Here is a 26,733-nt window from a genome sequence, read left to right on the forward strand (position 1 = left end):
ATTACTACTACGACAGACTAAGAAGAGAAAGAGAGAAAAAAAAAACAAAGCAAGCAGATAAATGCAGTAAGGGGACATAATCCACAACTGAAATTGCCGTACACAATAGAGGGCGCATGACAGAAAATACTGCTCCAACAGTCGCAAGACATAATAACACTGGAGCAATCTTGAAATGTGCGTATAAACATCCCAAAAGTGTTTGTTGCAAACAATTTTCCTGATTTATCGTAAACATCACATGCCTAATCAAAAGACGCTCAAGCAAAAAAATAAAAATTCCTTAAATTTATATTTCTAATAATATACAAAGTATAACAAAATGATATATTTATCTTACTACACCTTTGATTTTAATCTTGCAATTAAAATTATATTATAAATATAATTATAGATTTCATATAATGATTGAGTAATTTAAAAAATTACACAATTTAATGTGTACAATGTAGTGTAGAATTGATTTTATATAAAAATCAGAGAAAAAACATAGAAATAGTACACAAAAAGACAGTATAGCTATAACAGAGACAGTTAAAATAAAAATTTACATTAGAACCAAGAGTTGGTGCACCTACCGGAACCATTACTATGTTTAAGATTTTTAAGAGATTACAAACAAGGATTACAAAAATTCACATGAAAAATGGATAATCCAGTTATTAAACGGATGGATTAGAATAAAACATCAAGTGGATAATCCGGAGTATTAAAATGGATTAGAATAAGACAAAGTGGATAATCCACTTAACTTAAATAGATTAGATTAAGACATAAAGGAGATAATCCAATTAACTTAAATGGATTAGATTAAGATATAACAAGGATAATCCAGTTAACTGATGTGGATTAGAATAAGACAATCTAGGGATTACGTATACATATAAATATAAACAGTCAGCATAGAAACATTTTCTATATTTAATTTAGTTTAGATAATTAAAAATATTTTATAGGTAATAAAAAAACTGTAAATAATGACAGGCAGTATATGATTATAAATAGTTTTAAAAAGTTTAGGTAGGTTTACAAAAAAACAAATTTGTAGTGAAAAGGGGTAGATAAAAAACAAGAAACCAAGTATATGGGAATATAACAGGAATAAAAGGATTTAATCACAGAAAAAAACAAAAATTCAAAGATGTTTGGAAGTCAAAACACTCATCAAACAGTCGAAGAAACAATATACATTAAGACAAAAAATATTGACACAATTTAAAAAAAAGTTGTCCTAACTGATAATAACTAGAGAATCACATTACACAAATTTTACGTCCTAAAAGAAAAGATTTTTTTAAATAATAAAAAAGTCACAATAAATTGAGATTAAGTTCAGATGACAAAGAAAAGATTACAACTTGACGTCTAAAGCCCTTCTTCAGGATGCTCTATCAGCTATAATACTGACAAGGAAGAGTATTGATATAAAGGAGAAGATTATTAACAACAAATTATTTGGGAACATTTTTGTAAAACTTGTAATAGTTATTACCATGATAAGCTTGAAATTCAATCTTTTCAATGTGTTAGTTATACTCCAAGCAAAGTGAATTTCCATTTTAAATGTTAGGAAGATGCTTTCTAATTTTATCATTATTATAGTTTGTCAATATTGTTTTTATGGAAATTATACAGTTTAACATATTTTATAAAATTGAAAAATATATAAATTGTGGTTTAAAAAAAATGTTCAAAAATTGAAACTGTAATTTTAAATTTTCTCCTTATGTAAGTAATTTTCTGAATACCAATGATTCTTTTAAAAGCAAAGCAATTGTTGTACAATATTTCAGAAACAGAAACATATTTTTGGTTAATTCTATACAAAACAGACAAATATAAAGAGAAGTATCTGTACACCCTTTTGATTATACAAGTTTTACAAAAATGCATCCACAGTAGAGTCAATTGCTGAAGAAAACAAAGTAACAAAAAAAATCTTACAAAAAATAATGAAATTAACAAAGAAACTACCACTCTCAACACTTGCCACACAAACCACAGAGCGAGAGAGAAACACAAGAGGACAATAACAGGTACCATACTGGCCCAATTTTGTCGTACTTTTAAAAAGTCGTCTGAAAATAGTGCCCTGTATTTGGGTTCATTGAGATCGGCATTTGGGTGCTTCTTCATAATATACTTATAATAAGCGTTTTCCTATCGAGATATAAAATAATGATAGAGGGCGCATGCTTGTTAACTTAGTACCAAAATATCTGAATGACTGTTGTAGTGGTTTTTTATCAATAAGTCTGAATTTATTTATTGTTAATCGAAAAGCTTTACTACATACATAGAGAAAAAATCACCTGCATTTTTAGGCAAAATTATGCTAATTTATTGCTTACTGCAAAATGCCTGCCTATAATTCGGGAATCTATAATATGGTGGTTCTTTTTAGAAACAACTTAAGTAGAAACTAATGTTTGGAAATGAAATTTAATAAGTTTACAGTAAGTCATTTTTTATTTGAAAATTTTAAATAATATTTTTTAAAGAATAAAACAAATTTCTGAATTTTGATACTAAGTAAACTTTTAAGCACATATAAATAAAAATAAATAAAATTCATTAGCCTTAAAATGCACCAATTCCATTGCTTTTAATTTATACAGATTTTGTTATATATTTAAAATCCAAATCAATATTAAATGTCCTCAAGAAATATTATCATTGCTTCCATGTATAAAACAGGCACATAATCATGTGTTAAAAATTCAAAGTTAAAATTTGAAAGTTTTAAGAATTTTATTAACAAACAAATTTTAGCTGGAAAACTGCTTCTGTAATGTCTTGGCCATGTGCGACCTTTTCACCAACCGCCTGACATTCATATAATATAAAAATAAAATTCATCATAATAATAATTCATATCATTTTTGAAACAATAATTTTGATGGAAGCTTATAGACAGTTTAACAAGACAAGAAGCGACAAAAACAATTTAGCGTTACAATATTTACAATAACAGATTTCAACTAAAATCATGCAATGTTCCGTGAGGAGGACAGGTTCCAGCAAGCAGGGGAGGAAGAAACAAAAACAAACACATATGAATTCAACTTGCATATATAAATTAAATTTGGAATTACATGATTACTAAATTATTATGCATATTTGGAATTAATAAATAATTATTCAAAATATAAAATAAATGTATGCATATATTTATACTTAAGTCAATATGTATATTACATTATGCATATTCAAAAGTAAATTTACATATCAAAGGGGAGTTTAATTACTTTAAATGCTTATGCAAATTTAGGTGCAAAAACAATCTTATAAATGTATGGTTTCAAACAAAAACAAAATTGTGAAAATAAAAAGAAATAAATTATTAATATTATAATAAACTAGTAGAACTTATTGTATTTTATAAGCATAAGCATATTTTTTTTAAAGAAACTTTCTATACAAAAAAAAAAGGTCTGTAAAAAAAACAAAGTAAACATGCACTATGATGCAGTGGTCAATGGCTCATGGGAGTAAAACATGATGGCAACACAAACAGCAATGAGGCCTAGCTGCCCTTTGTTGCCAGAAATGAGGCAATTGCTTTGGTAGCCAGAACAATTATGCTTGCCCTGGTAATCAAAAAGGGGTGCTTGTCTTTGTAGCCAGAACAATGAGCTTGCCCTGATAGTAGCCAGATTTTAGTTACATGTGACACTCTGGACATGATAGCAAAAAATGTGATGCTTGCCTCTCAGTAGCACAATAAGCATTAACTAGCATATCTATGGAGAAGAACCCATCAAATCTCATCTTATTATATTCCCTTGGACGTTTTCTTTTTACCTCCTCTAGCACACCTCCTCCACACAATACAACAAACAGAATTACCATAAACTAATAAACAGAAATTGTATACAAAACACATCAGTACAGTTACATGCTAACAGTTATAAACAAATTAAATAAAATACTTCATGTTCCTATTGGTTATCATAACATTTTACACATGCACGAAATTAATATTCTATATAAATTTTAGTTAATTTAAAAAATATTTGTCGTTTCTATTTAAAAAATACTTTTGTATAATAATAATCAATAATCTGATAAATGGGTAAAAAATTAAAATTAAAAAAATATATTTTTTGCATTTCAACTTCTACCAAGGAGAATCAACCGTCGGTGAGTGCATTAAATCTTTAATAATTCTCTTACTTCCTGTACTATAATTTAAAATACAGTATTTTATAGTTTATAATTTTTTTTATTTTTTAAAATATTTTTTTAAAAGATCCCTCTGAAAGCTGATAGTTTGATTTCTAAACAAGCAAGCATGCCTTAGTACATTAAAAAGATATTATTAAACAAATTTGTTCCATAAAGGGTATATTTGAAATAAATTAACTAAATAACACAAAGAGAGGTAAACAGCTTGTATTATCTTCTGTGGAGACAATTTAGGAAGTACAAGTATATTATATATAAACAATAGACAGACAGACAGACAGACAGACTGTAACACAAGGAAGGAAAAAACACAACACTAATACTCAATCTAAACTTTAACAATTGTGTCGGTATATTGATAAGATTGTTCAAAATATTAGTGATAATAATCATTTGATGTTAATATGATAGATATTTGATAATGATGTTGATAAATGATAAACCAAATGATAGTTCCAACGATAAATGTTGATGATGTTTATGATGAAAGTGATATGAAACAAAAATTATGTTAGTTGATTTTGATAACAGTTATACAAGATATATTACAATAAGATAATACTGAATCAATGTACACTGATGATCATTATCAAAATAGACTTAGTATTAACAACAAATTCCTAATAAGGTAAAAATACAACAAAATAAGGTAAAAAAGTATCTATCTTACCAATCTAGCAGTTCCATCTCTCTTCGCTCTCGTCTTGTACTCTTTCCAAGTTTCGTAGATTAACAATGCAGCGTATATCTTGCCCACCGTTAACTTTTCACCAATCAGCTCTGAAATAATAACATAACTATACCTGTCAGATACCACAGGTATCGCCATAGATAAACAGTAAGATCTGTCTACACTATTAAACTAGTTTGATAAAAAAAGTGTGATGTGTCACACAATAGTAGTAATATATCATCATCATGTCCATATATGGGCACATCACCTTTTTCGTAACATAAAGTCTGGTAGTAGAATAGACAGAGCTTAATGGTACTGTACGACACTCTAAGAAGTTATTTATAGTTGATTTTTTCCAAATTTTAAATAATACACTTAGAATATTTTCCAGATTCTTTTACTGTGTTATATAACATATACTGTACACAACAGGCCATTTTTTACCACCGACTAAAGGTCTTATCTGAAAAGCTGCTAGTCTGTATCTTCACCCTTTTTAGGCGTAACTTCAAAGCAGCAGTAAGGGATTAAACAGCAAGGATTTAAAAAAACAATTTTACCAAATTGAGCTAATGAGAAAATCAAACTAAAATCAATTGCTTTAAATGGGTTTAATATTTAACTATTTTTTTCAAAAGGGTTAAAAATTACAAAAAAATATTTTGAATACAACTGCTGTTTTTAAAATGGATTTAATTTTGTTAGTTGCAAAACTACAAAACTGCATCAAGGAAAAGGCAAGGATTGGAGATGATACTTTTTATTGGTCGAAGGAAAAAATGTTGTTTACAACAAGCAAATCAAAAAACTAATTTTCTATATATATATATATGTATAAATTGTTTGTATGATATACCTTACCATATATCATATGTTTCTATTGGGAAATTAAAAATAAAACACAAAAGATTGAAATAAAAGACGAAAGCCGCAAAATAACTAAATCATAGAAAAGACAAACAAAATGAAAGAGAATTGAAAGGTATAAATTGGATTAAAAACTGTTGATCGATATCCCAAATTAAAGCAAGTAGAAATATTTATCCAAAATATGCAAAAAGAGCTCATTTTAAAAACGCAAAGCATTTCTCCAATCTGAAACAAACATTTTACAAAATTAATATTGAACATTAACAACAAGTTTATAATAAAAATATTATTTATTGTATGGAAAAAGACAAATGCTAAAATCACCCAGCGATAAATTCCAAGGTATAATGTGTAAATGATATAAACTGGTAAGGTATTAAGTTATGACTCCAGGTTTGACATCTGGAGAGTTTAGGTTCGGTTCACACAAGAACAGCTTGTATGTTCGTACAAACATTTTATGGCAAAAAAATAAAAAATCCTAACGACAGTAATTCATTTAAAAAACAGAAAAAAATTCTTAAATTTCAGCAAAATTCACCCAAAATTAATTTTTAAGTATTTACAGGGTTCAAAAAACAACTGCCACCTTCCAAAAAAGAAATATTTCAAAATAAAATATAATACTCACTATTATTAAAACCTAAATGAAAAAGTACAACAAAATACCACTTTTGAGTAACATATTTCCGACCGTTTAAATTATCACATACATAAAAATTGTTGTCTAATAACCAAATTGTTTTAATGCTATTTATAACCAAGCTAAAAGAGATTATCTAACTAATATTATCAACCTGCAGATAAATCAAGTTCCAGTTTGTTGCATGATTTGTTCTTCGCAGGGCCGTGCATCAAGAAAACTGGTCAATATACTAATCTACCATACTTTTTTGTGATCCAAAACCCAATTCTAACCCTGACTACGAGTCCTACACATTTTTCTTAGGTTGTGGAAGTGAGACATGCATTTATGCATTTCTGACTTTTACTTAATTAATTGAAAACCCATGAAAACTATCACCTCCTATTCATAAATGGAATAAGCTGGGTAGATGAGTAACAATACAGTATACTGTGTATCTGCAAAATTTTTTTTTCATTCATTGCAAGGAACTTTTCCATAACAGAATTAAAAACTTGTTCTCGCTTATAAGCTACTGTATAATCTCATTTGAGGCTTAGGGAGTGGAGTAGAAAAAGACGCAAGTCAGGATTGAACCCTGGACCTTGGGATTGGAAGGCAAGCATGTTAACCATCAAGCTACAGCTTCACTTGTAGTTATATTATATTATCTATTGAATCAGTTGTTACTATTCACACTATACTGTATCTATGCATTTTCATAAGCAGTATAATAAACATAAATAAACATCTTATTCTACCGATGTATTCAAAGATAGCTATAGTATATTAAGTTGTATAAAATATGATCTTAAAATAGTAAACGCACACAAACCACACACACATTCTATTAGTATGTTAAGATTGCCAAATATAATATATTGCTCACTTCATTTTCTATCGTGTTTTTTTTCCAGATATATAGTAAAAAAAACACCACTCAATTTTGGCATTCCTTAAATTACACAGGTATTTTGGTCGTCAATAAACTTTATTATTAGCGCCATGGCAACAACAAAGGTATATAGGATTAGGAAAAAGCTGGATAAAAAGCTGACGAATAAACAGCAATATTTTAGATATCAATCTCCTAATTCAAAAAGTCAAAAAGCATTTTATTTATTTAATACACATACAAAACAGCAAATGTGGATAAATTATTTCTTTTGCTTCTGTTTTGTCTAAAAAATATGTTATAGCCAAAGCTATCTCCTTTAGCAGAGATTACTGTAAGCTCTTAATAAAAATACTGATGACATTTAGTTAAATAGATAGGTCAGCGGTCAAGGTTCAGAAACTCCTTATGGTAAACATTGGTTTTTTTGGTTGGAGCTTTTAGGATAAAAATATGAAACCATAATCTGATAGCTAGTAGAATAAACAATTGGGAGTGATTTGTTCAACAGGAATATACAATGAATGCATAACTTATGTACATTGGAAAAATAAAAAAATGAGTTAAATTGTTTAAAATGTTTTAATTAGGAAGGACTGCAAATGCTAAGGTTGGCATGCTAAATTTGTTTAGCGGTTAAAGATGCACTTGAATTCGTGGACAGAACCAAGTGTTGAGAACCAAACATGCAGGTAAAATACTATGGGAAATTTTTATGAATTATTTTAATATATTGTATAATAATAATATGTGAAAAACTATTGTATTGGTAGATTTTTAAGGAAGAGTTATTAGGTACACATTAAAGTTGTTTTAAAAAGATGATGAAATATTCAACTTCTGCAGGCTCTAAAAACACATAGGACCGCATATGGGAATGTAGCAGGATATGAATTATTAGAGTACAAGGACATGCTTCACTGCGTTTCCAATGCAATAAGCTGTGTTTTGCATATGGCGGACGGTTTGCTCTGTATTAAATACCTTTCCTTCGTTTACACTCATCACACCTGCCTTCTTCAACATGTTCTTTGTTCACAAAGGAATAATGACAAAATAAAAAATGTAAATATATAAATGATCCCTAGAAAGTGAGGAAATGCGAATTCGGCCTTCTACGGTAAAACGGAAACACACTTGAATTGATGACAATTTTTCATGTACATATAGTGTCCTTCTGAATGATACAACAGTAGAGCCTTGGGACACTACTATTCAGGGGACACTTTACCATCAATTTGAAATTTATACACTGCGGACACTTTGTTAGGTGGCAAAGGCTTTCCCTTAATAGGAGTTCTACTGTACTGTACGACAAGATAGCACGGACAGATCTCGAACTTATGCCTTCTCACACACAAGTTCAATACCATACCATTGCGCCGTCTTGCTCTCTATTAATTCTTTCAGGTTGTTTTGACACATCAATTGTTAACTCTTAAGTTAATTGAAAATACGCAAATTAATGTTAAGGATATATACACTTTTAAAAAAAGCTATGGGTCATTTGAGGTCAAACGCACGACAAACGAGAGGTCCATACCGTAAACCTTCTTTGGATAGGTTGGGTAATAACCTAACATTATCAAAAAGAAATAAAATGACAATAGAACGAAAAGAAAGAACACAGAATTAAAAAATAAACACAAATAAATAAGAGAGCTGTAGAAAATGAAAAAGAGAACAATACATATATCGGTAACTAATTCTTAATTTAAATAACTCTACTATATTTTTATAATTTAAATTACTAAAATCATATAGAAAATTTCATAAAGTTTAATTTGGATTCAAGATTAAATATTATTACTTTTTAATGTAATATGTAACAAGATTTGTCTATCTATATTAAGTTTATATTAAGTTTCATTATACATAAAGCTAAAACATAAAATTCATACCACAGTCTGGAGGGACCAGAAGGTCTATTTTCTTCTCCGGTAATCGAGGCCAGAAGACTTTGACAGCCTCTCGTAATTCTCTATCGTGACGGTCACGATCGACAACTGAGGATAAATGAAAAAAAAGCTTGTTGAAATTTACACTTTTTATGCTATTAAACTTACAGTGGGTACCAATTCCAATCAAACCATTATGTTATTTATCTACTATATACTTTTTTCTGTTGTGGTGAAATTAAATTTTGAATTGAATTGAAATTAAATTGAATTTTGGGGTTTTGAAGGGAAACTGAGATTAAATTTGATTTGGACTTACCATTGCCGATTTTAATATCTAATGCTGTTCTAATGAGAGCCATCAATGTCGTGGTAAAATGGACCTCCATCTTATCGTTAAGTGGCATGTTCATTCTGATCAATCGCTGAGAAAGGAGACAAAATACATTATATAATTGAAAAAAATTCTTATCCTTTTCAAAACAAGTGGGATCAGACTTTATGTGGCTGAAATTGCATACTATTCCAGGTATAGTAATTTCAAATATGAAAAAAACCTTAAAAATGCTTAGAAACATTTTACTAACCTTGTAAGCTATTCTAACAGGGCAATTTGCGCCAAATCCTACAGGAGGTTCCATTTTCCTCAACATGGTATACATTTTCTCATAATTTATCTTCCCCCTGAAAAAAGAATATAGTTACAAAATAATTTTAACATATAAAATCGAATGATGTCAATAAAGTAAATTTGCAGACAAAATAATAAATTGTAACGCGATCAAAATAGTAAGTGCTTACGTTGCCGCAGGCTCAAAATCTCCCCAAATCCGAACATACTCATCTAAGTGATGAGCACCCAGAATTGATGCATCTCTTGTTAAATAATCAAAATTGTCCATAATAACAGCAACGAAAAGATTTAACATCTGAAAATAAAACAAAACAAATGTTATTAGAATTGGAACATTCTTGCCTACACAGATTTATAGTAGTCTTGTCTACACCAGAGTTTTAGCAGTAGAATCTTGTCTAAACTGGTTTATGGTGGTAGGATCTTGTCTACACCGGTTTATAGCAGTAGAATCTTGTCTAAACTGGTTTATAGTGGTAGGATCTTGTCTACACCGGTTTATAGCAGTAGAATCTTGTCTAAACCAGTTTATAGAGGTAGGATCTTGTATAAACTAATTTATTGTAGTAGAAATCTTGCCTACACCGGTTTATAGATGTAGAATCTTGTATAAACTGTTTATAGAGGTATAATCTTGTATAAACTGGTTTTTACTGGTAGGATCTTGTGTACACCGGTTTATAGCAGTACAATCTTGTCTACACCCGGTTTATAGCAGTAGAAACATCACCATTTTAAAAAATAAACTATTTTGTTCACATTTATAAATGTTGTGTCTCCAACATTTTAAAAAAAGACCCCTGAGGAAAAAAAATGTGCACAAATGAAAGGCATGATTAGACTGTAAAAAAATTAAATTTACTTACCAAAAATGAGCAAAGGAAAATAAAGCTAACGAAATATACGTATGCAAATGGGGATCCACATTCATTTCCTGCTTTTCCTTCACACGCTCTACCCGATATACATGCTAACATAATCAGTTGCCAACTCTCTCCTGTTGCACACCTATACACGTTAAGAAACGTCCAATAAAAATGCATATTAATATAAATTTAATACGGAGTCAAAGATGAAATCGGTGGCATTGCCTATAATTTCAATATTAAATTATTTGGATATGGTTAATTTTTTAGAAAATAAATTTAGGATAAGATGCAAATCATGCAATTGAATAAAATCCCCAAAAGTATAAAGAAGATTTGAGCAATATCTTAACTTAATATTAGAAAGGCAACTTCTACACAACAGGCTATTATCACGCATTACAAATACAATGTTTAATGTTAAAACGGGAAAGTTGACTGTATACATATTTTCTGTCTATATTGCAAAACAAAAGCACACTTTTATTTTGAACTATCCGCCATTTTGCTGCATTCTAAAGCATTCTAGCTGATATATTTTTTTTTTTTAAACCTGTTTAGTTTTGTTGAAAATATGCTCTTAAGATACATACATTCATAATAAACAAAAGAAGGGATACAACATTTATTATATAGCCCTCTAAGATATATTGAATTGCAAAAAGAGTCTCTACAATAAGACAATTAAATATATATTTTAAAATTTATAAGCTTTTAATTTAGACCATCAATATCACTTTTAAAGCCAAATGATTTTGTTTTTGTTTTTTTTAAACAAAAAAATTATAAAATTTAGAAGTTCTTTCTCAATATGAGTCAATTTAAATGTAAATTGGTTTTTTTTTCAAACAAGATTATATAATGTAGAGAATCTTTTTTGAATTAAAAAACATTTCTGGACGAACATTTGAACATTATTTGTTACAATAATTATTTTTATAATATAGTTTATAAAGAGAAAATGAGAATTTAATAAATATTTAATAATCCTTTTTGTGCGTGCTTGATTTGCCATATTTGCCATATTTTTTATCACGACCTGAGCGCTAAAATAATATTTTGATATTTCCTTGTAAATAATATTACAATTTTATTTATATTTTCACAAAAATGCTTTTAGATTAAATAATCATTTCTCTTTTAGAAAAACATATTTATTCCCAAGAAAAGATTTTTAAAAAATATAATGGTTAGTTTTGCAGTAAAGTTTCATGTTATTTTGAACAATAGAATTACACAATACTAAAGAAATGACAATATTTATTTTAGCAGAGAACTGCTACTGTAAATAAACATAAATAGCAACATTTAGCAAAATAAAGAAATTCAAAAGAATAAAATTATATGTCAATAAAAGTACATAGAGTATTAAAGAATTGATTTTAACTTGATTTTATCACATTGTTTTATAAAGAACTAGATTAATCTGGTTTGAACCAAAGTAAACTGGTAAAACAATACTGTTTAATAATTGGTTAACTAATTTATTACATTTAACCAGTTTAAACCAGTTAAAGATGTATTGTCCCTTGAAACACAAAAAAATGAAGGTCAAAATATTCTAAATTTAAAGTGGCCATATCAAAGTAATATTAAAGTTATTCACTTTAAGTCGAAAATTTGAGCAAAAAACAAGTTTACGTAATTAACAGGTAAATTAGTTTGATTACATTTCATCTGGAAAATCGTCACGAGCGAAAGTAAACAAAGATTTCAAACCATGAGTACGCATTATGCATATGCTAAATTAGGATTGTTTACAACTCGTCACGGTTAAGAACGTATTTTCACACAGATCATGAGGAAGTTTTATGATTATGCATACAGAGTAGCCAAACAAGCGCGTTTCATTATGGGATATGTTTTGATTGAAAACTTTGACTGGAAGTCAAAGTCATTTTTTTACCAAAAAAACGTCTGTATTTCAGTTAAAAATTTTTTTTTTTCTACAAATTTTTGGTGATAGTTAATAACTATTATGATACTTCAAAATGACCCACCTTTTTTCGAAATCTTTTATTTTTAATTTTTTTTGGAATTAGTCAAAGGGACAATACATCTTTAAATACAGACTGTAAGTAACTTTAGTTGGTGCACATGTAGTAAAGGAGTTTCATGCAATACGCCAAACTTTTTTAAAACCTTGTTTTTTGAGAAAAGTATTAAATTTTGAATTCTAATTTATTTTTAAAAAATGTTTTTTTATCTTTTCTTTTGCATTATATAGCAATTTTATTATTAATAAGAAAGAAATACGCAGGAAATTGATAGGTAAGGAAGAATAGTAATAGTTAAGGAACACTGTACAGGTATGAAAAGGCTATTTTGGTTGTAAAGACAGCAACGAATACATTTAGTAAAACCTTTAAACAATATAAAAACAAAGATGGTTATTACATAAAAGATCATCACCCCATTTACACTTACTGGCCTAAAGGATGGTGAGTGTTTTAAAAGGGAGTTTATATTTTTTTAGTCCATTTCTATTTGGTTAAGTTTGTCTTTATTCATGAGTGACATTATGGTCACTGTTTGACCATAATATTTTGCTCTATGGTTTTGATGTAGGTCAAAATATATGTCAAATATGACACGCTTGATTGCATATGCCAGTCTAAACCAGTTCCAACCTAGTTTGAGGAGCTTACAGTAGGGTTGGCCCAAAAGTGTAAATGAGATGAAAGATACATACAACAAATGCATTGATATCATGTACTGTATTAAGCATATAATGTAGCCCCTTAGTATGTGTTAGCAAGATAAAATTCCAAAAAAGATGACTACTATCCAGCCAGCAAGAAACATATTCCCGTCTAATAAACCAAACATTAGGTTCAGAAACCACATATAAAAGTTGGAATACTGAATATCAAAGTAAACGCAGTCAAATTTAACAAAAATCAAAAGAAGTAAAGAATTTCAAAGAGGTAGCCAATACATATGGGTAAAAGGTAAGTGTCAGGTTGGGATTTATTAAAACATCTTTTTTCCACATTGATGATAGGATAGTTGGTGTTACATCAAGGATCAATAGACAAGGATATATAGACGGGACACCAGACACAATTTTTAATGTTTCTGCTATTAGATTAGGTCTACCTGAATAGTAGTAGAAGAGCTGTAAAGAACAGCTGAAAATTGTTATGACTATTAATCTCTGTTTCATCATTGAGTTCTACATTTCCGAACATCTGATGGCGTTGCATGCGTGTGTGGAGAGAAACAAAAAAAAAAGAAAAAACACCAATGCTTATTGTTTGAACGATTAAGTGAAATCAGTTTTTCAACTGATGACCTAGATTTCCATGAATGTGAATAGGTATGTAAAAAATGCAAAAACTTTAAAGCTCAATTACAGTCTCTGCCATCCAGAATCAGAAACAATGACGTTGTGTATTCATAATGACCTTATATTATTATTTTATTATTATATTATTTTTGTACTGCTGTAGTTTTTGCAGTTATTACACACCTATGCATACTCCCTGGTCTAACACATTTGTTTGGTTGGCATTTTGCCAGAAGTGAAACATTACCTGAACAATAGCAGGAGCGACATAAAAAAGTTATGAAAATTGTTGTGCGTGTTGATAGAGCTTGAAGTATCAGAATATTTAATATCACCGAATATCTAGATTCAAAAGCATAAATAAAGTTAACACATCCTTTAGAGACTTCCAGTCCCTTTAGAGTTGTTTCACCTTTGACCTATGAAGAAATCGGCCAGTAGATTATGTATCGCCCTCCCGCCCTACCCCACCCTTGGTTCTTGGCATGATAAATCCTATTCTACACAGCTATACTAGAATTGAGTGCATTAGTTGAAACCATAACAGGGCAGGGAAGAATTTGAACCAGAACAATGGTGTGACTTCCACCACCAGAATTATGGACAAGAACCTCAAACCGGCTCAAATTTTATGCCCATTGGTTGTTGTAGTGCCCCCCCTGAATTAGCTTAAAATTTAATTTTCTGTCAACTAGCAAATCTAACTAGCTAAATGAGAAAGCAAACAGCCAAAAAAAAAGCAAATTATTATGTTGTCGAATTAATTGCTAGGGTAAATTTTCGAACCCTGTAACCGCTCAGTCACTCAACCTACGATACATTACGATCATTAAACTCCGTTATTTAATCACAAAATTCAACTGTAATAATGTCACTCAAACAAATTAACTACCTAAATACTATAAAAAACTTTAATCACAAATTGTTTAAAAACAAAAAAGGATATTTAATGTTTTGCATTATCCTAATAATCTAATCTAACCATTAACTCAACATCATTGCAAATCACTCTCTCAATACACTCAACAACCTGATTTTGATGACATATCTGCTACTCCTATCCCCCCCCCCCCCCCAAAAAGCGAAACATATTATTTGTTAATTTTTCAAATCAAAAAATAATGTAATTATTAAATAAATATTAATAGGGGATTTTAGGAAAGAATGTATAGGGTAAATTCTTTTCTAAAATTCCTATTACAATCTATTTAATAAATACATAATGCATTTTTTGTCTAACATCAATGCAGGCATTTAAGATAGAGTATTTTCTGTAGTCACCAAGTCTATTATAATTTTAAAAAGCAATGCTTCAGCGCACAAGGCTGAATATGATACAACATGGTTGTATGTGTATCACACATGACTTTTTAGATTCATGGACCTGGTTCTAACTTCAAATGATAAAAACAGACAAGGGAGAGAGAAAAATACTGCCAAAAAGACTCACCTGCATTCCAATAATTGCATAGATAAAGAAAAGCATTCCAATTAATAGGCATACCCATGGCAATGCCTAAGACAAGTAAAAAAAGTGAAAAACAAAATATGTTAAATGAATGTAAATATGTTTGATTCTGGATGTTTGGGAACCCATAGAGTAGAACCAACCTGATGTTTAACAAACTTGAAAAACATCTTATCAACTTGTTTTGTATAGTGTATAAAGATGGTTTTCCATTATAAAAATGTACTGCATACTCAGTACATTGAGGAGATTCAGTGGCGTAACAGCTATGAGCGCTAACTGGCTAAACTCATGTGCCCCAGACCTTAAGGAGCCCCAGAGCATGAGCAGCCTCAATCAACTATCCAGTGTTGGAGGGCCCTATAGAAGTGCTACACCAGGGAGACTCAATATTTTTCGGATGAGACTTAAACCAACCACCTGAAGATCAATAGTCTAGTGTTCTTACTAAAAAGCTCACGCTGATAACTAGGGTTAGATAGAGTATGTAAATACAATAACGTCTATGGAAGGCAATATTACAAAGTCATAAGAAATATCATTTTACCTTGAAAGACTGCACAAAAGTCCAAAGTAGGATTCGAATCGACGATCCTTGACGTAAAAGTTTGATGAGCCTAGCTGCCCGAAAAAGCCTCAAAACACTCAAATTAATAAATCCCTCCTGTAAAAACAAACAAGAAAGTGTGTCATATCAAATAAAAATTAAGTTATTCTGGTTATTTGTACCTGCTATACCCTTTTACAACTACACAGAGAGAGATCAGTTTCCTCGCCACCCTTTAAGACTTTAAATATTTTTATTTTGCTTATCTATCCTATTTTTTTATATATAGTAGCAGTACGAAAGTTTGTCCCATAGATTGCAACATGCCATTTCCACATGCAATTTGAAATTCATCAAAAAACCTTTAATTTTATAAGTCAAGTATTTAAGTGACATAATTTGATAAAAAATATTGATATTCAACGCAACGAAAAGATATCTGGATTATAGACACTGTTGACAGATGGTAGCATGCACATGGATCTAGAGAAATCTTTAAATCTATGACTAGTACTAAGTGCGTTTTGTGTGTTTGTATTATATGGTTTATATTACACAATACAGGACAGTCAAATCATTATGGAGAAAAAAGCGCAGAACACGTAGAGTAACTCACATCAAATGAAAAAATATCCTTTCCTATTGATAGTGTGATTCAGAATGAAATCAACAGATCTTTTTTCTTATGATATCAAGCTTTAAATGTGTAACAAATTTGAAAAAAAAATAGTTTAGTGTGTTTTGACACTTTCTAAGAAATCCCTTTAGAGACCATTAAACGGGGAAAAAACAAAAAGGTACATTTCTGGAACAATTTTCTCGATTTTCAAACAATTATCAGTGGTAAAGGTGTCTCAGAATTAAATCAACTATAAGTATTAATTATCAATAAAATACAAATACATTGAAAAAAACACACATTTGTTACAATTGTAAAATTGATGGATCTGTTGATATTTTTTTTGATTCCCTTGCTTGTTTCCGTCACAAGGTTTTGTCTAATGTCAGTAATATTTAAATGTTGTCTTGTTATCTGTTGATTTTTGCTTGTATATTATATGTTATATTTTACGACTTTCAGCCCTGTTAATGGTGACGTTTGGTCACTGTAGGGTGATGATGAAATAAAATAAAAAAAAAAATAAATAAAAAAAAAAACAAAGTGTGAAAATTAATAGTTTTGAAAATTTTTTAGAATTTTGAAGCTTCTAGACGAAGGAATTCTAGGAATATTTGTGATAAAAAACAGCAATAAAAATTAGAGAGCAAAAAAAACAAAAACCAGAAATACAAAAGATTAATGGGAAAAAGACATATCTATTTGTGGTGAAAAATGAATAACGTGAAAACAACACAATTTATCTTATTATCATAGAAGGAAATATAAAGAAAAGATTTCTTTGAAAATAAATTTGCTCTGCAAAAATACAAAAAATACAAAAATTGTATTATTTTCAGGAATGAATTTTGCCTAACCATAAACAATGTTTTAAGTATTAGTGGTTTTTGAAAAATTATTGTATCAGGACAAAGAGCAAACTGTAATTCACAAACACCAAGTTCGTCAAGAAATTTTTGACAAACTTCGGAAAACTATAGAAAACAGCAGCCAATCAAATTAAGTTATTGTAGTCAAGTGATCCAGCAGATGAACACAAAGTCAAAGAATATTTATGTGTTTAAACAACAAAATACAAGACATAACACAAATGTATTGTCTCTTTAGTACTGCATCAACTGAAACAAAAAAAGTCGCAACTAAAGGAAAAAATAAAATAGCAAATTAAAATTCACAAACTTCAACAAATCATTTTAGGATGCACTTCAAAGTATTACATAAATATTGCATAATTTAATTTTCTAACATGTTAGTAAGAATACAGTATTAACACTAAGTTACCCTAACAAAATGTATACGTTTAAAAAACATGTGTAATTTGTTGAAGATACACAAAAGATGTATTAATTTAAAATTACTTTAAATTATGAATATATTGCGAAGTTTAAATGACCATTTCAATATATCTAATAAAAATACCCTAATAAAATACAATGACTTTAAAACATAAAATTCTAAAAGTTAAAAGTATTTTTAAAGAAAGAATTTAGTTTTTGAATAAAATTACATAGGATGATATGATATATAAATATAATATTGCAGTGTGCATAATATCTAAATAAGAGTTTACAATTGATTACATAATAATACAGGTTTGTAAAAAGTAGGTGGATCTGAGGTAGATAGAAAGATGCCTAGCAGATGGCTCTGCTAGAGAGCACCTTTGATTGCAGGCGTGAATAACTAGTCTGTAGACATTTGGGATTGCCACATTGCGGAAGGAAAGTCCAGTCAGAACATGTTCTGTTCAAGTAGAATAATGTACTGTATGGTAGTAGAGTATATTTTAGAAAATTAGCATGTCTGTATGCATTGTACATACAAAAGATAGTAGCTATAACTTGCCCGCTATCCCTTCTACCTCTGAATCCATTTACTTTCCACTGTATAAAAACCCTGATTTTTGTAAAAAGCAAGCAACAACGTTACCATACAATTATTAAACACAACACGTTAGTAATATAAATATATGGTAGGTACCAGCCAAACGAAAGTGCAAGATATGGTGGTTTTTGTGAAAAATGTCAAACAAAAATTGAGTTATATAATAAAAATTCACAGGCATATAATAATTACTAAACCGCCCAATGATATCTTAGAAATAAATTTGTTGAAACAGTAAAGATGTGAAAATCTGTGAGAATGAGAAAAAGCCACTCCAAGCAAGATTCGAACCAAAACCTTCCGCTTGATATGCAGATGTCCTAACCATTAGACCACTGGTTCAAAATTGATTGGATAGTGTTTCTTTAACACATTTAGCGTGGTGCAGCACAACATTGAATATCATTATTTTGTATTTAATTTGTATAATTTGAATTATTATACAATTTGAATTAATAACACAAATTTCACAATAACCAACAATAAATAAATATAGGGGTGGAAACGGGGGGAGTTAGTTTAACAAATACACTATCATCTAGTGATATCTATATGATTAGTAATAACAAAAACACAAAGACACAAAACATGATGCTCTGAGCAGATCCGTGGCGACTAAACCTGAGATAGGAATCACCAACAAATTATAAATTTAGGAACTAAAACAAAATCATAATTTTATTCATTCATTATTAAATTTTATATGCAATTATAGCATAAATAATCTTTTTATTAAAGTTATATAATTAACAAATTTAATTAAGATTTATTGATTGAAAGGCCGCTGCAAGAATATACTTAGAGACGTGACACTATGATTACATAATTGTTTGTGCATGAATGCCCAAGAGGCAAGTATGGTTCCAAACACAAGCATTCCACAGTGTTCGTGTGCATGGCAGCTCATGAGTGTGTGGCAGTCAATTAGAAAGGGCCACGTATTAATACTTACTTTCTATGTAGGTGAAAGAAAAACACAAAGGCAATACATGGTTAGCAGAGAGGAATGGATATATAGGGGTAACACAGGAGGGGGGTTTTGTGGCAGAGGGGTGGCAACAGTTGATGAGGTGTCATATTAGGTATTGGCTGGTTAACTACTGTAATGTATATCCTTCATTGAAGGTTTACTAACAAGACATAGGAGTAGACAGTAATATATAAACAGATTATTATTTACATTAATGAATATAATAATGATCAAAAGTAGAACATTTTTTTTTAAATTCAAATAGCAAAATCAAAATTAAAACACATTATATAAACAAATATTCATAACATTGGTAGATAATATTATCTGACGGCGGAGAGAGGGAGGATGTAAATTGAAAAAGCTGTTTATTCGCACAGGTACATCCAAAAACAATATACAAGGGGTTTCCCTGTGTGAAATATTACGTCACCAAGCGTCGACTTTTATTCATTAAAGTTTTTCACTTTGTCTCGGTACAATAAGCTTGCATTTTTGCCGTACACTTAAAACAAAGAGAAACCCCTTTTTGAATGTTAATTTTAAGCAAGGCCTATGTAATGATATATGAATAGGTACTTTATCATCAGGGGGTTACGTTGGGGAGGTACATCTTTTTATCATCATTATTATAGCATCTAGTTTAAATCGAACCAATTCAAACACACACAGATGTAAGCAGGTCAATGACCTTAAGGTTAATGAACTCAAAGATTACATGAGCATGTTAATTTTAGCAGGTTAATAATATGGATGTTATATTTTTATCTATTTTTGTTAGAAATGAAATTATTTAAATGGTTTTAGCCATTCAATTGAAAAAAGTATATATAATAAAAACGTAAGGATCGTCATTTTCCGAGTAATTTTTTTTAATTTTCATTTTTACTTTATGTTCTAAAAAAGGTATATATGCAATTGTAAATTAGTAAACAACACTTAAACCAAAATAAATAATTTTTGAATAAATACCTTTTTCTGAGACTATTTTTAATATATAACAACCCAAAGTTATACCGATAAAAATAAAAACCTGGCCAATTTTTAAAACTGATGCTTTCTGTGCATGCCTTAACTAGAATACTTTTTCATTTTTGGAAGAAAAGAGTTATCAGTTTTAAATAGAAGGAAAAAAAAACTTACCCCATATTCAGAGACTAGGATGTCTGTAATACTACCAACAACACAAATGAAGTCAAAAATATTCCATGCATCTCTGAAGTAATTCTAAAAAAACAATTAATTATATTTTATACACCTTTGTGTTTCCTTGCCACTTGATTGGTTGATATTGTTTTTTTTAAAAACTCTGTCTACACTATCAAACTAGTTTGACAAAAAAAATGTGAGTGCTCAAATATGGTAGTGATATTGGCCAATATGGTAGTGATATGACATCATCGTGTTCATATATGGGCACATCACATTTTTCTGTCACATAAAGTTTGTTAGTGTAGACAGAGCTTAAAACCTAGCCTTGTTAAAACAAAGAAACTTTTCAAAGAAGTCCCCAAGCCCGTGTGTACAGGGTCTGCAGACTATGTCTAGGAGGGGGCTTACCACCGCCGATTGTGTTGCGAAATAACATTGACGCTCTATCCCCTTTGATTACCATCCCAATGTCAATGCTCCTCAATATTTCAACTCTAGTACACATTGCATGGTATAGGAAGGACAGCAAATTAGAATTAAATGTCAGATCACTTACCCTAACTCCATAAGCTACCAATTTTAGGATACATTCCACTGTGAACATTGTTGTAAAAAAAACGTTGAAGTATTTCAAAATGTCATCCAACTGATCAGGTTGATCATAGTACTAAAATAAAATAAATATATTTAAAACTGTTTATCCATAATACTTAACAAAAACAAAATAAAATCAATATATATTTGGTATATTTTGAGATTCAGAAATATACCACAGTAAAAGATAATGGTATGAGATAATGGACAGAAAAAAGAGCCTATTTATAATGTACCCCTTGAGGGCTCTATTAAACTTGTTTATTTATTAAAGCATTATTTTTCTTTGGTATCTATTAACTTGGATAACCTTAAATTTTCTCACGTCTTTGCTCCAGCCAACTCTTTTGTGGAGTGGAGACCCACTTGATAGTTTGATTTAGTTCGCTTTTGGGAATCCTGTCTCTCTCTATTGTTTGTTATTTTTTGTTATAATTATGTGAGACAAAATAAATGAAATGAAAAAAAAAAAAAAAAAAATTCATTTTTCCACTATTCCTCATACATGTAAATAATAATTATATACAAATATACAATTTTTCAAATTTGAACTTCCAGGCTCGCGGCGGGCTACAGTACTTTAGTTTACTTTTTCCATCCATTGCCAATTGTTTTTGTATTTTACTTTATTGTTTTGGCTAAATAAATGAATGTATTGGAGAAGTTGCCTATGGAAGTTGGAAACAGATCAACCCTTAGTCTGCATTACTCTCTAATATAAGGGGTTTAAATGAGTTGTTCCCCATAAATTGTCCTGATGGTGAAACTTTATAAGTTCAAAATGTTATATCCATATTCAATTCACAATCAATTTTAATTTGTATATAATTTATTTTAATGAGTTTTATCATTTAAAAAACTTTTCAAAAATAGTTAATATCTTTTGAAATGAAATACCTCAAACAATAGGTGTTATTTTAAGCCACTGAATGCTTTAGAGCACATTTTTTTATAACAAGGCATTATAATATGATATGATTATTATATATAACAGATACTTACAGGCATCATGAGAGTTATCGTGTTGATTGCAATCAGTGCCATGATAAAATATTCAAAGGGGGATGACACAACAAACGTCCACACTTTAAATTGAAACTTTGTCTGATCCTTTGGCATAAATCTGTCTACAGGTTTTGCAGTAATGCAAAATTCTATGCATTGTTTCTGAAATACAACATTTATTTGGCAATTGTAACAAAATACTGTGGTTTGGTGGTTATGATGCTTGGCTACCAATCTAAGGGTCCTGGGTTCAAGTCCTGTCATATGTCAGGGTTTTTTCTCATGACAATTTACAACTCCACTCCCAAAGACTTAATAATAAGTCTTTGTTTATGTAGAGCATCTTGTGTATATGTTTGTCTTGTAAAATTTTAAATAGTTTATCCATCCTGTAATTGGCGCGTTACTCGCTGTTGGATGAGTATGAAATAAATAAAATAATAATAATATTAATAATCAGTAGTGGGATGGGCAAAATCTTAAAGACCGGTTTTGACTGTGGACGATAAACGGCAATAATAGAAAAACATTTTTCTTACAGAAAACAAAGGATTTCTAGTTTCGCAGAAAAAGGTATAAATTTTATTTGAGGCTTAGGAGTGAAGCTGAAAGAGTTACAATTCTGCACTAGGTCAGGATTGAACCCTGGACCTAGGGTTGGAAGACAAGCATGTTAACCACCATACCATTATTAAAGCATAACCTGCATTTACGCCGTCTTTGATGAAAATAATAATTTTTTCGCAAGTAGTTTCAATGTAGTTAGTACTAAAGTACGAAATTACGTCAGCGTAGGGCAAACTTCTGACCAATTAAATAATGAGCCTTAATCTAAAGATAATTTATCTCACCTGGTTCTTATCTATATCACCATCTTCATACTGCGCGTCTCCCTGTTCCTGAAATGTAATGATGATGAGGGCAACGAAAATGTTCAAGAAAAAGAACGGAAAAATAATGAAGTACACTACATAGTATATGGCCATCTGTGTACGTGAGTAAGGTGAAGGTCCCTGGCCCTCCACTGTGGCATCCATTGAGTATTTTAAAATGCTGGAAAAAAAAGAAGACAATTTTAACACATAAAAAAAAAGCATATACACCAATTAATGAGAGGAAATGTAGTCTGTGAATTGTATTAAAGATGAAATACACGCCAGTACATTGTTTTTAACAAGTCATTTTTAACATATTTATTTTTACATGAATACAGTTTTTTATTCCCTTCAACTTGGTAAAAGAGAAAAAAAAATGAGGTTCGGAGGTGAGGAGTCTGTTTAAAGTAGTTATTTTTATTTGATGTTTTTTATACATTTCTATTTTTAATCCGTGCCTATTTATAATTGTTATTTTATATTATTTTATTCACTCATAAGCCAGAATTGCAAGAGTTTGATAAATAAATAAATACATATATGTCTAAAGAGATTTAATATTTTGTCTTGTTTTCTTTTAATGCTTAGAAGAAATCTTCCACTGTGTAGACCTTTTATTTTTTTTGTGCCTGTGTGTTGTTTAACTATAGTTGCATTACTAATTGGTCAACTTGGTCATATCACTACCATATTTGAGCATATTACTACCATATTTGGGTAATTTCAACTTACTCAGGCCACCCTTCTCCTGTGGAAACTGTAAATAACGTTAGCATCGATGCGATAACATTGTCATAATGAAAATCGCGCTTTTCCCAAACTCGTGCCTCAACACTAGTAATCTCATCACCTTCATATCTGAAAAAATTTCCCCTGAAAAAAAAATATAGATATAGATTACAATAAGAGATATGTGTTAGTGCAATGTAATTGTCCTCATTGATGCGTGTTGTATTCTCTTCAGTATTAACACAATACAGTAACCCCTCATTGAGCCCATCCTCATTCAGAGGAGACGTCTATTAAGGCCAATTTACACAGACGAGTGGTAATGGTAATAAAAATATAGAATCCATGTTAATTGTTATTCCTGATGAACTCTTACAGATGGACACTTACACACAACACGGAGCAGCTGAGAGGTTTCTGCTCAGGATAGATTCAGATTCTATGTGGGACAAGCTTTATGGTTTTCCGCATATCGTTACCGCTCGCTGTGTAAATTGGCTTTTTAAAGACACTTTTCCATGAAATCAACAAGGGGTAATATATAACACACCTTATTAAAGGAAATCTTTGTTGGGTCCTGAAAGTGTCTTCTTAAAAGTGTTTGTAAAAAACAATCTCAATTTAAATTCACCTTTTGATTTAGCTTTCTCTTCATTAATTTGTATTTTTATTTTATTTTTAAGTAATTTCAATCTACTAAATCGGCAAAAAAAATACAACCTCTCTAAAGTATACAAGTTGTGTTTTGACACTCCATATCCTGGACACACATAAGTACGAAAGAAAGGGGTGAGGAGAGAGAGACGAAAGGAAAGGTGTGGATATTTTGTATAGAAATTGTCAGTTTCCATTGATTAGGAATAAACTTACATGCAATCTGGTTCTGTCACTTTAGACATGTCGGTACAATAATTAAATCGCCCCTTTAAAAGTTGAACACCTATGACCGCGAAGATGAACATGAACAGGAAGTAAACGATGGCGATGTTTACAACGTTTTTGACTGAATGTACTACGCAGTCGAATACAGCCTAAAATGATAAGAAAAAAATGTCAGTAATATTGATTTTCAATCAAGTAGAACACACAGACTTGTATCTAGCCACAAATCAAACACATTGCTCGATCCATGGTTGTGGTGGTAGAAAAGTCTTTTCGGATAAGTACTACTACTACTGTATAAACCATGGTCCAGTGTACACATCTGGCTCATGTGCAATTTAAAGAACCCAGTACATCTTTCGAGGTGAGTAGGAGGTTACCCCGGTGTACTAGTATATACACAGCCAATGTCACACACACACACACTTATAACTCATCATGAGAGCCCCTTGATTGTCAGCATACGCTGTTTAGGGTCACCCTCTATAAATAAGGTTAAATAAAAATATAAAAAAAAACATTATATATAATCAGTTAAGACAATTTCTCCTGATATATAAAAAAAAAATGCTGAAATAAACACATGAAAATGAGGTACCTTTAGTTTTGGTATTCTTTTGATGGTTTTCAGAGGACGCAATACTCTCAACACACGGAGACATTTAATAGTACTTAGGTCTCCACTACCTTCACCCCCAGAGCTACAAAATGAAAAAATCAAATGAACATATATTTTTTATATAATTTACATACTGTGTAACCAAGCGGGTATAATCTGACTTTTAGTAAGCCCTGTTTACACTTGCACTTGTTGATCCTGTAGGGTATAAGTTTTAGTAAGTCCTGTTTACACTTGTTGATCCTGTACCGCTCAACATTCAATGACTAGTGAATGAATATGAACCAATAGGTGAAATGCATACATTAATTTGCAACAACACATTGTAAAGTGGGCACCAATTACACATGTCATGGCCATGCTAGTTTGTGCCATTGATTAAATGGCATTTACACTAGACCAGTAGTGAAAGTGCCTATAAAGAGGTCTAACTAATGAACATTTCTTGGCCAAGCATACCTAGCAAGCAGGCAAATTTTCATCTACTAAGCTATGCTTAAAGGTGCCCATATAGACATGGTGATGTCATATCACTAGTAAATTTGGGCATATTACTACCATATTTGGGCTTATCACAATTTCTTTGTCAAACTAGTTTGATAGTGTAGACAGAGATTAAGATTAAAATACTTACGTTGAATTAACACCAAATGCCACAAGGGCACAGATGACAACCGTAGCATCTAGAATGTTCCATATATCTCTGATATATGCACCAGGGTGCAATATCAGGCCCATATCCACTATCTTCATAATTAACTCAATTGTGAAGATTCCCGTGAAGAGATAATCAAGGTAATTTAATACCTAAAAGAAACAAGCAATAAACATTTTAAATTTAAAATTAGGGTTAGTTAGTTAATTTAGACACAGAAACAAATAATGTGTTAAAACAATATTGATGAGGTGTCCTTTTTTCTCCCAATGTATTGTTCTAAATACAAGCAAGCACTCAGTCAAACTCAACCGTTCTTTTCAGAACTACATACGTGGTATACCGCAAAAATTATATACATTCAGTCATTTTCACCAAACATCAGAACAAAACAGGTGCATTGTGGGATAATAAATTTCTTTCTAACCAATCATTGTTTGCAAACTTCTATTTTTGTTATGGACCATGGTGACAATTGGCTAGCAATGGCTATGACTGAGCGCTTACTGGCTAAACCTAGGATCCCCGAACTCAAGGCCAGAGCTGGGCCGGAAGGTAATGGCTATGAGCGCTTACTGGCTAAACCTAGGAGCCTCGAACTCAAGGCCAGAGCTGGGCCTGAAGGCAATAGCTACGAGCGCTTACTGGCTAAACCTAGGAGCCCCGAACTCAAGGCCAGAGCTGGGCCGGAAGCCCCAGAGCTGTTCTCATATCAGAGGGCCCCTTAGATTGCCGAAACCAGGGGCTTTCAGCCTCTGCGTTACGCCACTAATTGCATAGCAGAAATATTGAA

The 26,733-nt window shown here is 30.5% G+C and overlaps 1 protein-coding gene across 17 annotated transcripts in view; it reads right to left on the reverse strand.

Moving 5' to 3' along the window:
• Positions 1-26,733, reverse strand: part of LOC140047359 (voltage-dependent calcium channel type A subunit alpha-1-like) — a 131,026-nt gene that overhangs the window by 25,873 nt on the left and 78,420 nt on the right. For 12 of the 17 annotated variants that reach the window (XM_072092323.1, XM_072092331.1, XM_072092329.1 and 9 more), the window contains 18 exons: positions 25,920-26,092; positions 25,265-25,367; positions 24,655-24,815; positions 23,788-23,928; positions 23,032-23,233; positions 22,178-22,342; positions 21,138-21,248; positions 20,573-20,656; positions 15,957-16,073; positions 15,392-15,457; positions 14,189-14,283; positions 10,653-10,794; positions 9,954-10,081; positions 9,740-9,836; positions 9,472-9,577; positions 9,156-9,260; positions 8,239-8,283; positions 4,859-4,968 (listed from right to left, as the gene is read on the reverse strand). In XM_072092323.1, coding sequence (XP_071948424.1) covers positions 4,859-4,968; positions 8,239-8,283; positions 9,156-9,260; positions 9,472-9,577; positions 9,740-9,836; positions 9,954-10,081; positions 10,653-10,794; positions 14,189-14,283; positions 15,392-15,457; positions 15,957-16,073; positions 20,573-20,656; positions 21,138-21,248; positions 22,178-22,342; positions 23,032-23,233; positions 23,788-23,928; positions 24,655-24,815; positions 25,265-25,367; positions 25,920-26,092 — 2,151 coding nt within the window. Of the gene's footprint in view, positions 1-4,858; positions 4,969-8,238; positions 8,284-8,797; positions 8,831-9,155; positions 9,261-9,471; positions 9,578-9,739; positions 9,837-9,953; positions 10,082-10,652; positions 10,795-13,751; positions 13,844-14,188; positions 14,284-15,391; positions 15,458-15,956; positions 16,074-20,572; positions 20,657-21,137; positions 21,249-22,177; positions 22,343-23,031; positions 23,234-23,787; positions 23,929-24,654; positions 24,816-25,264; positions 25,368-25,919; positions 26,093-26,733 lie in introns of all 17 variants that reach the window. The other 5 variants (XM_072092333.1, XM_072092326.1, XM_072092321.1 and 2 more) reach the window with 4 other exon arrangements.

The sequence above is a fragment of the Antedon mediterranea genome, chromosome 4, assembly GCF_964355755.1.
Source record: "Antedon mediterranea chromosome 4, ecAntMedi1.1, whole genome shotgun sequence".
Classification (NCBI taxonomy): domain Eukaryota; kingdom Metazoa; phylum Echinodermata; class Crinoidea; order Comatulida; family Antedonidae; genus Antedon; species Antedon mediterranea.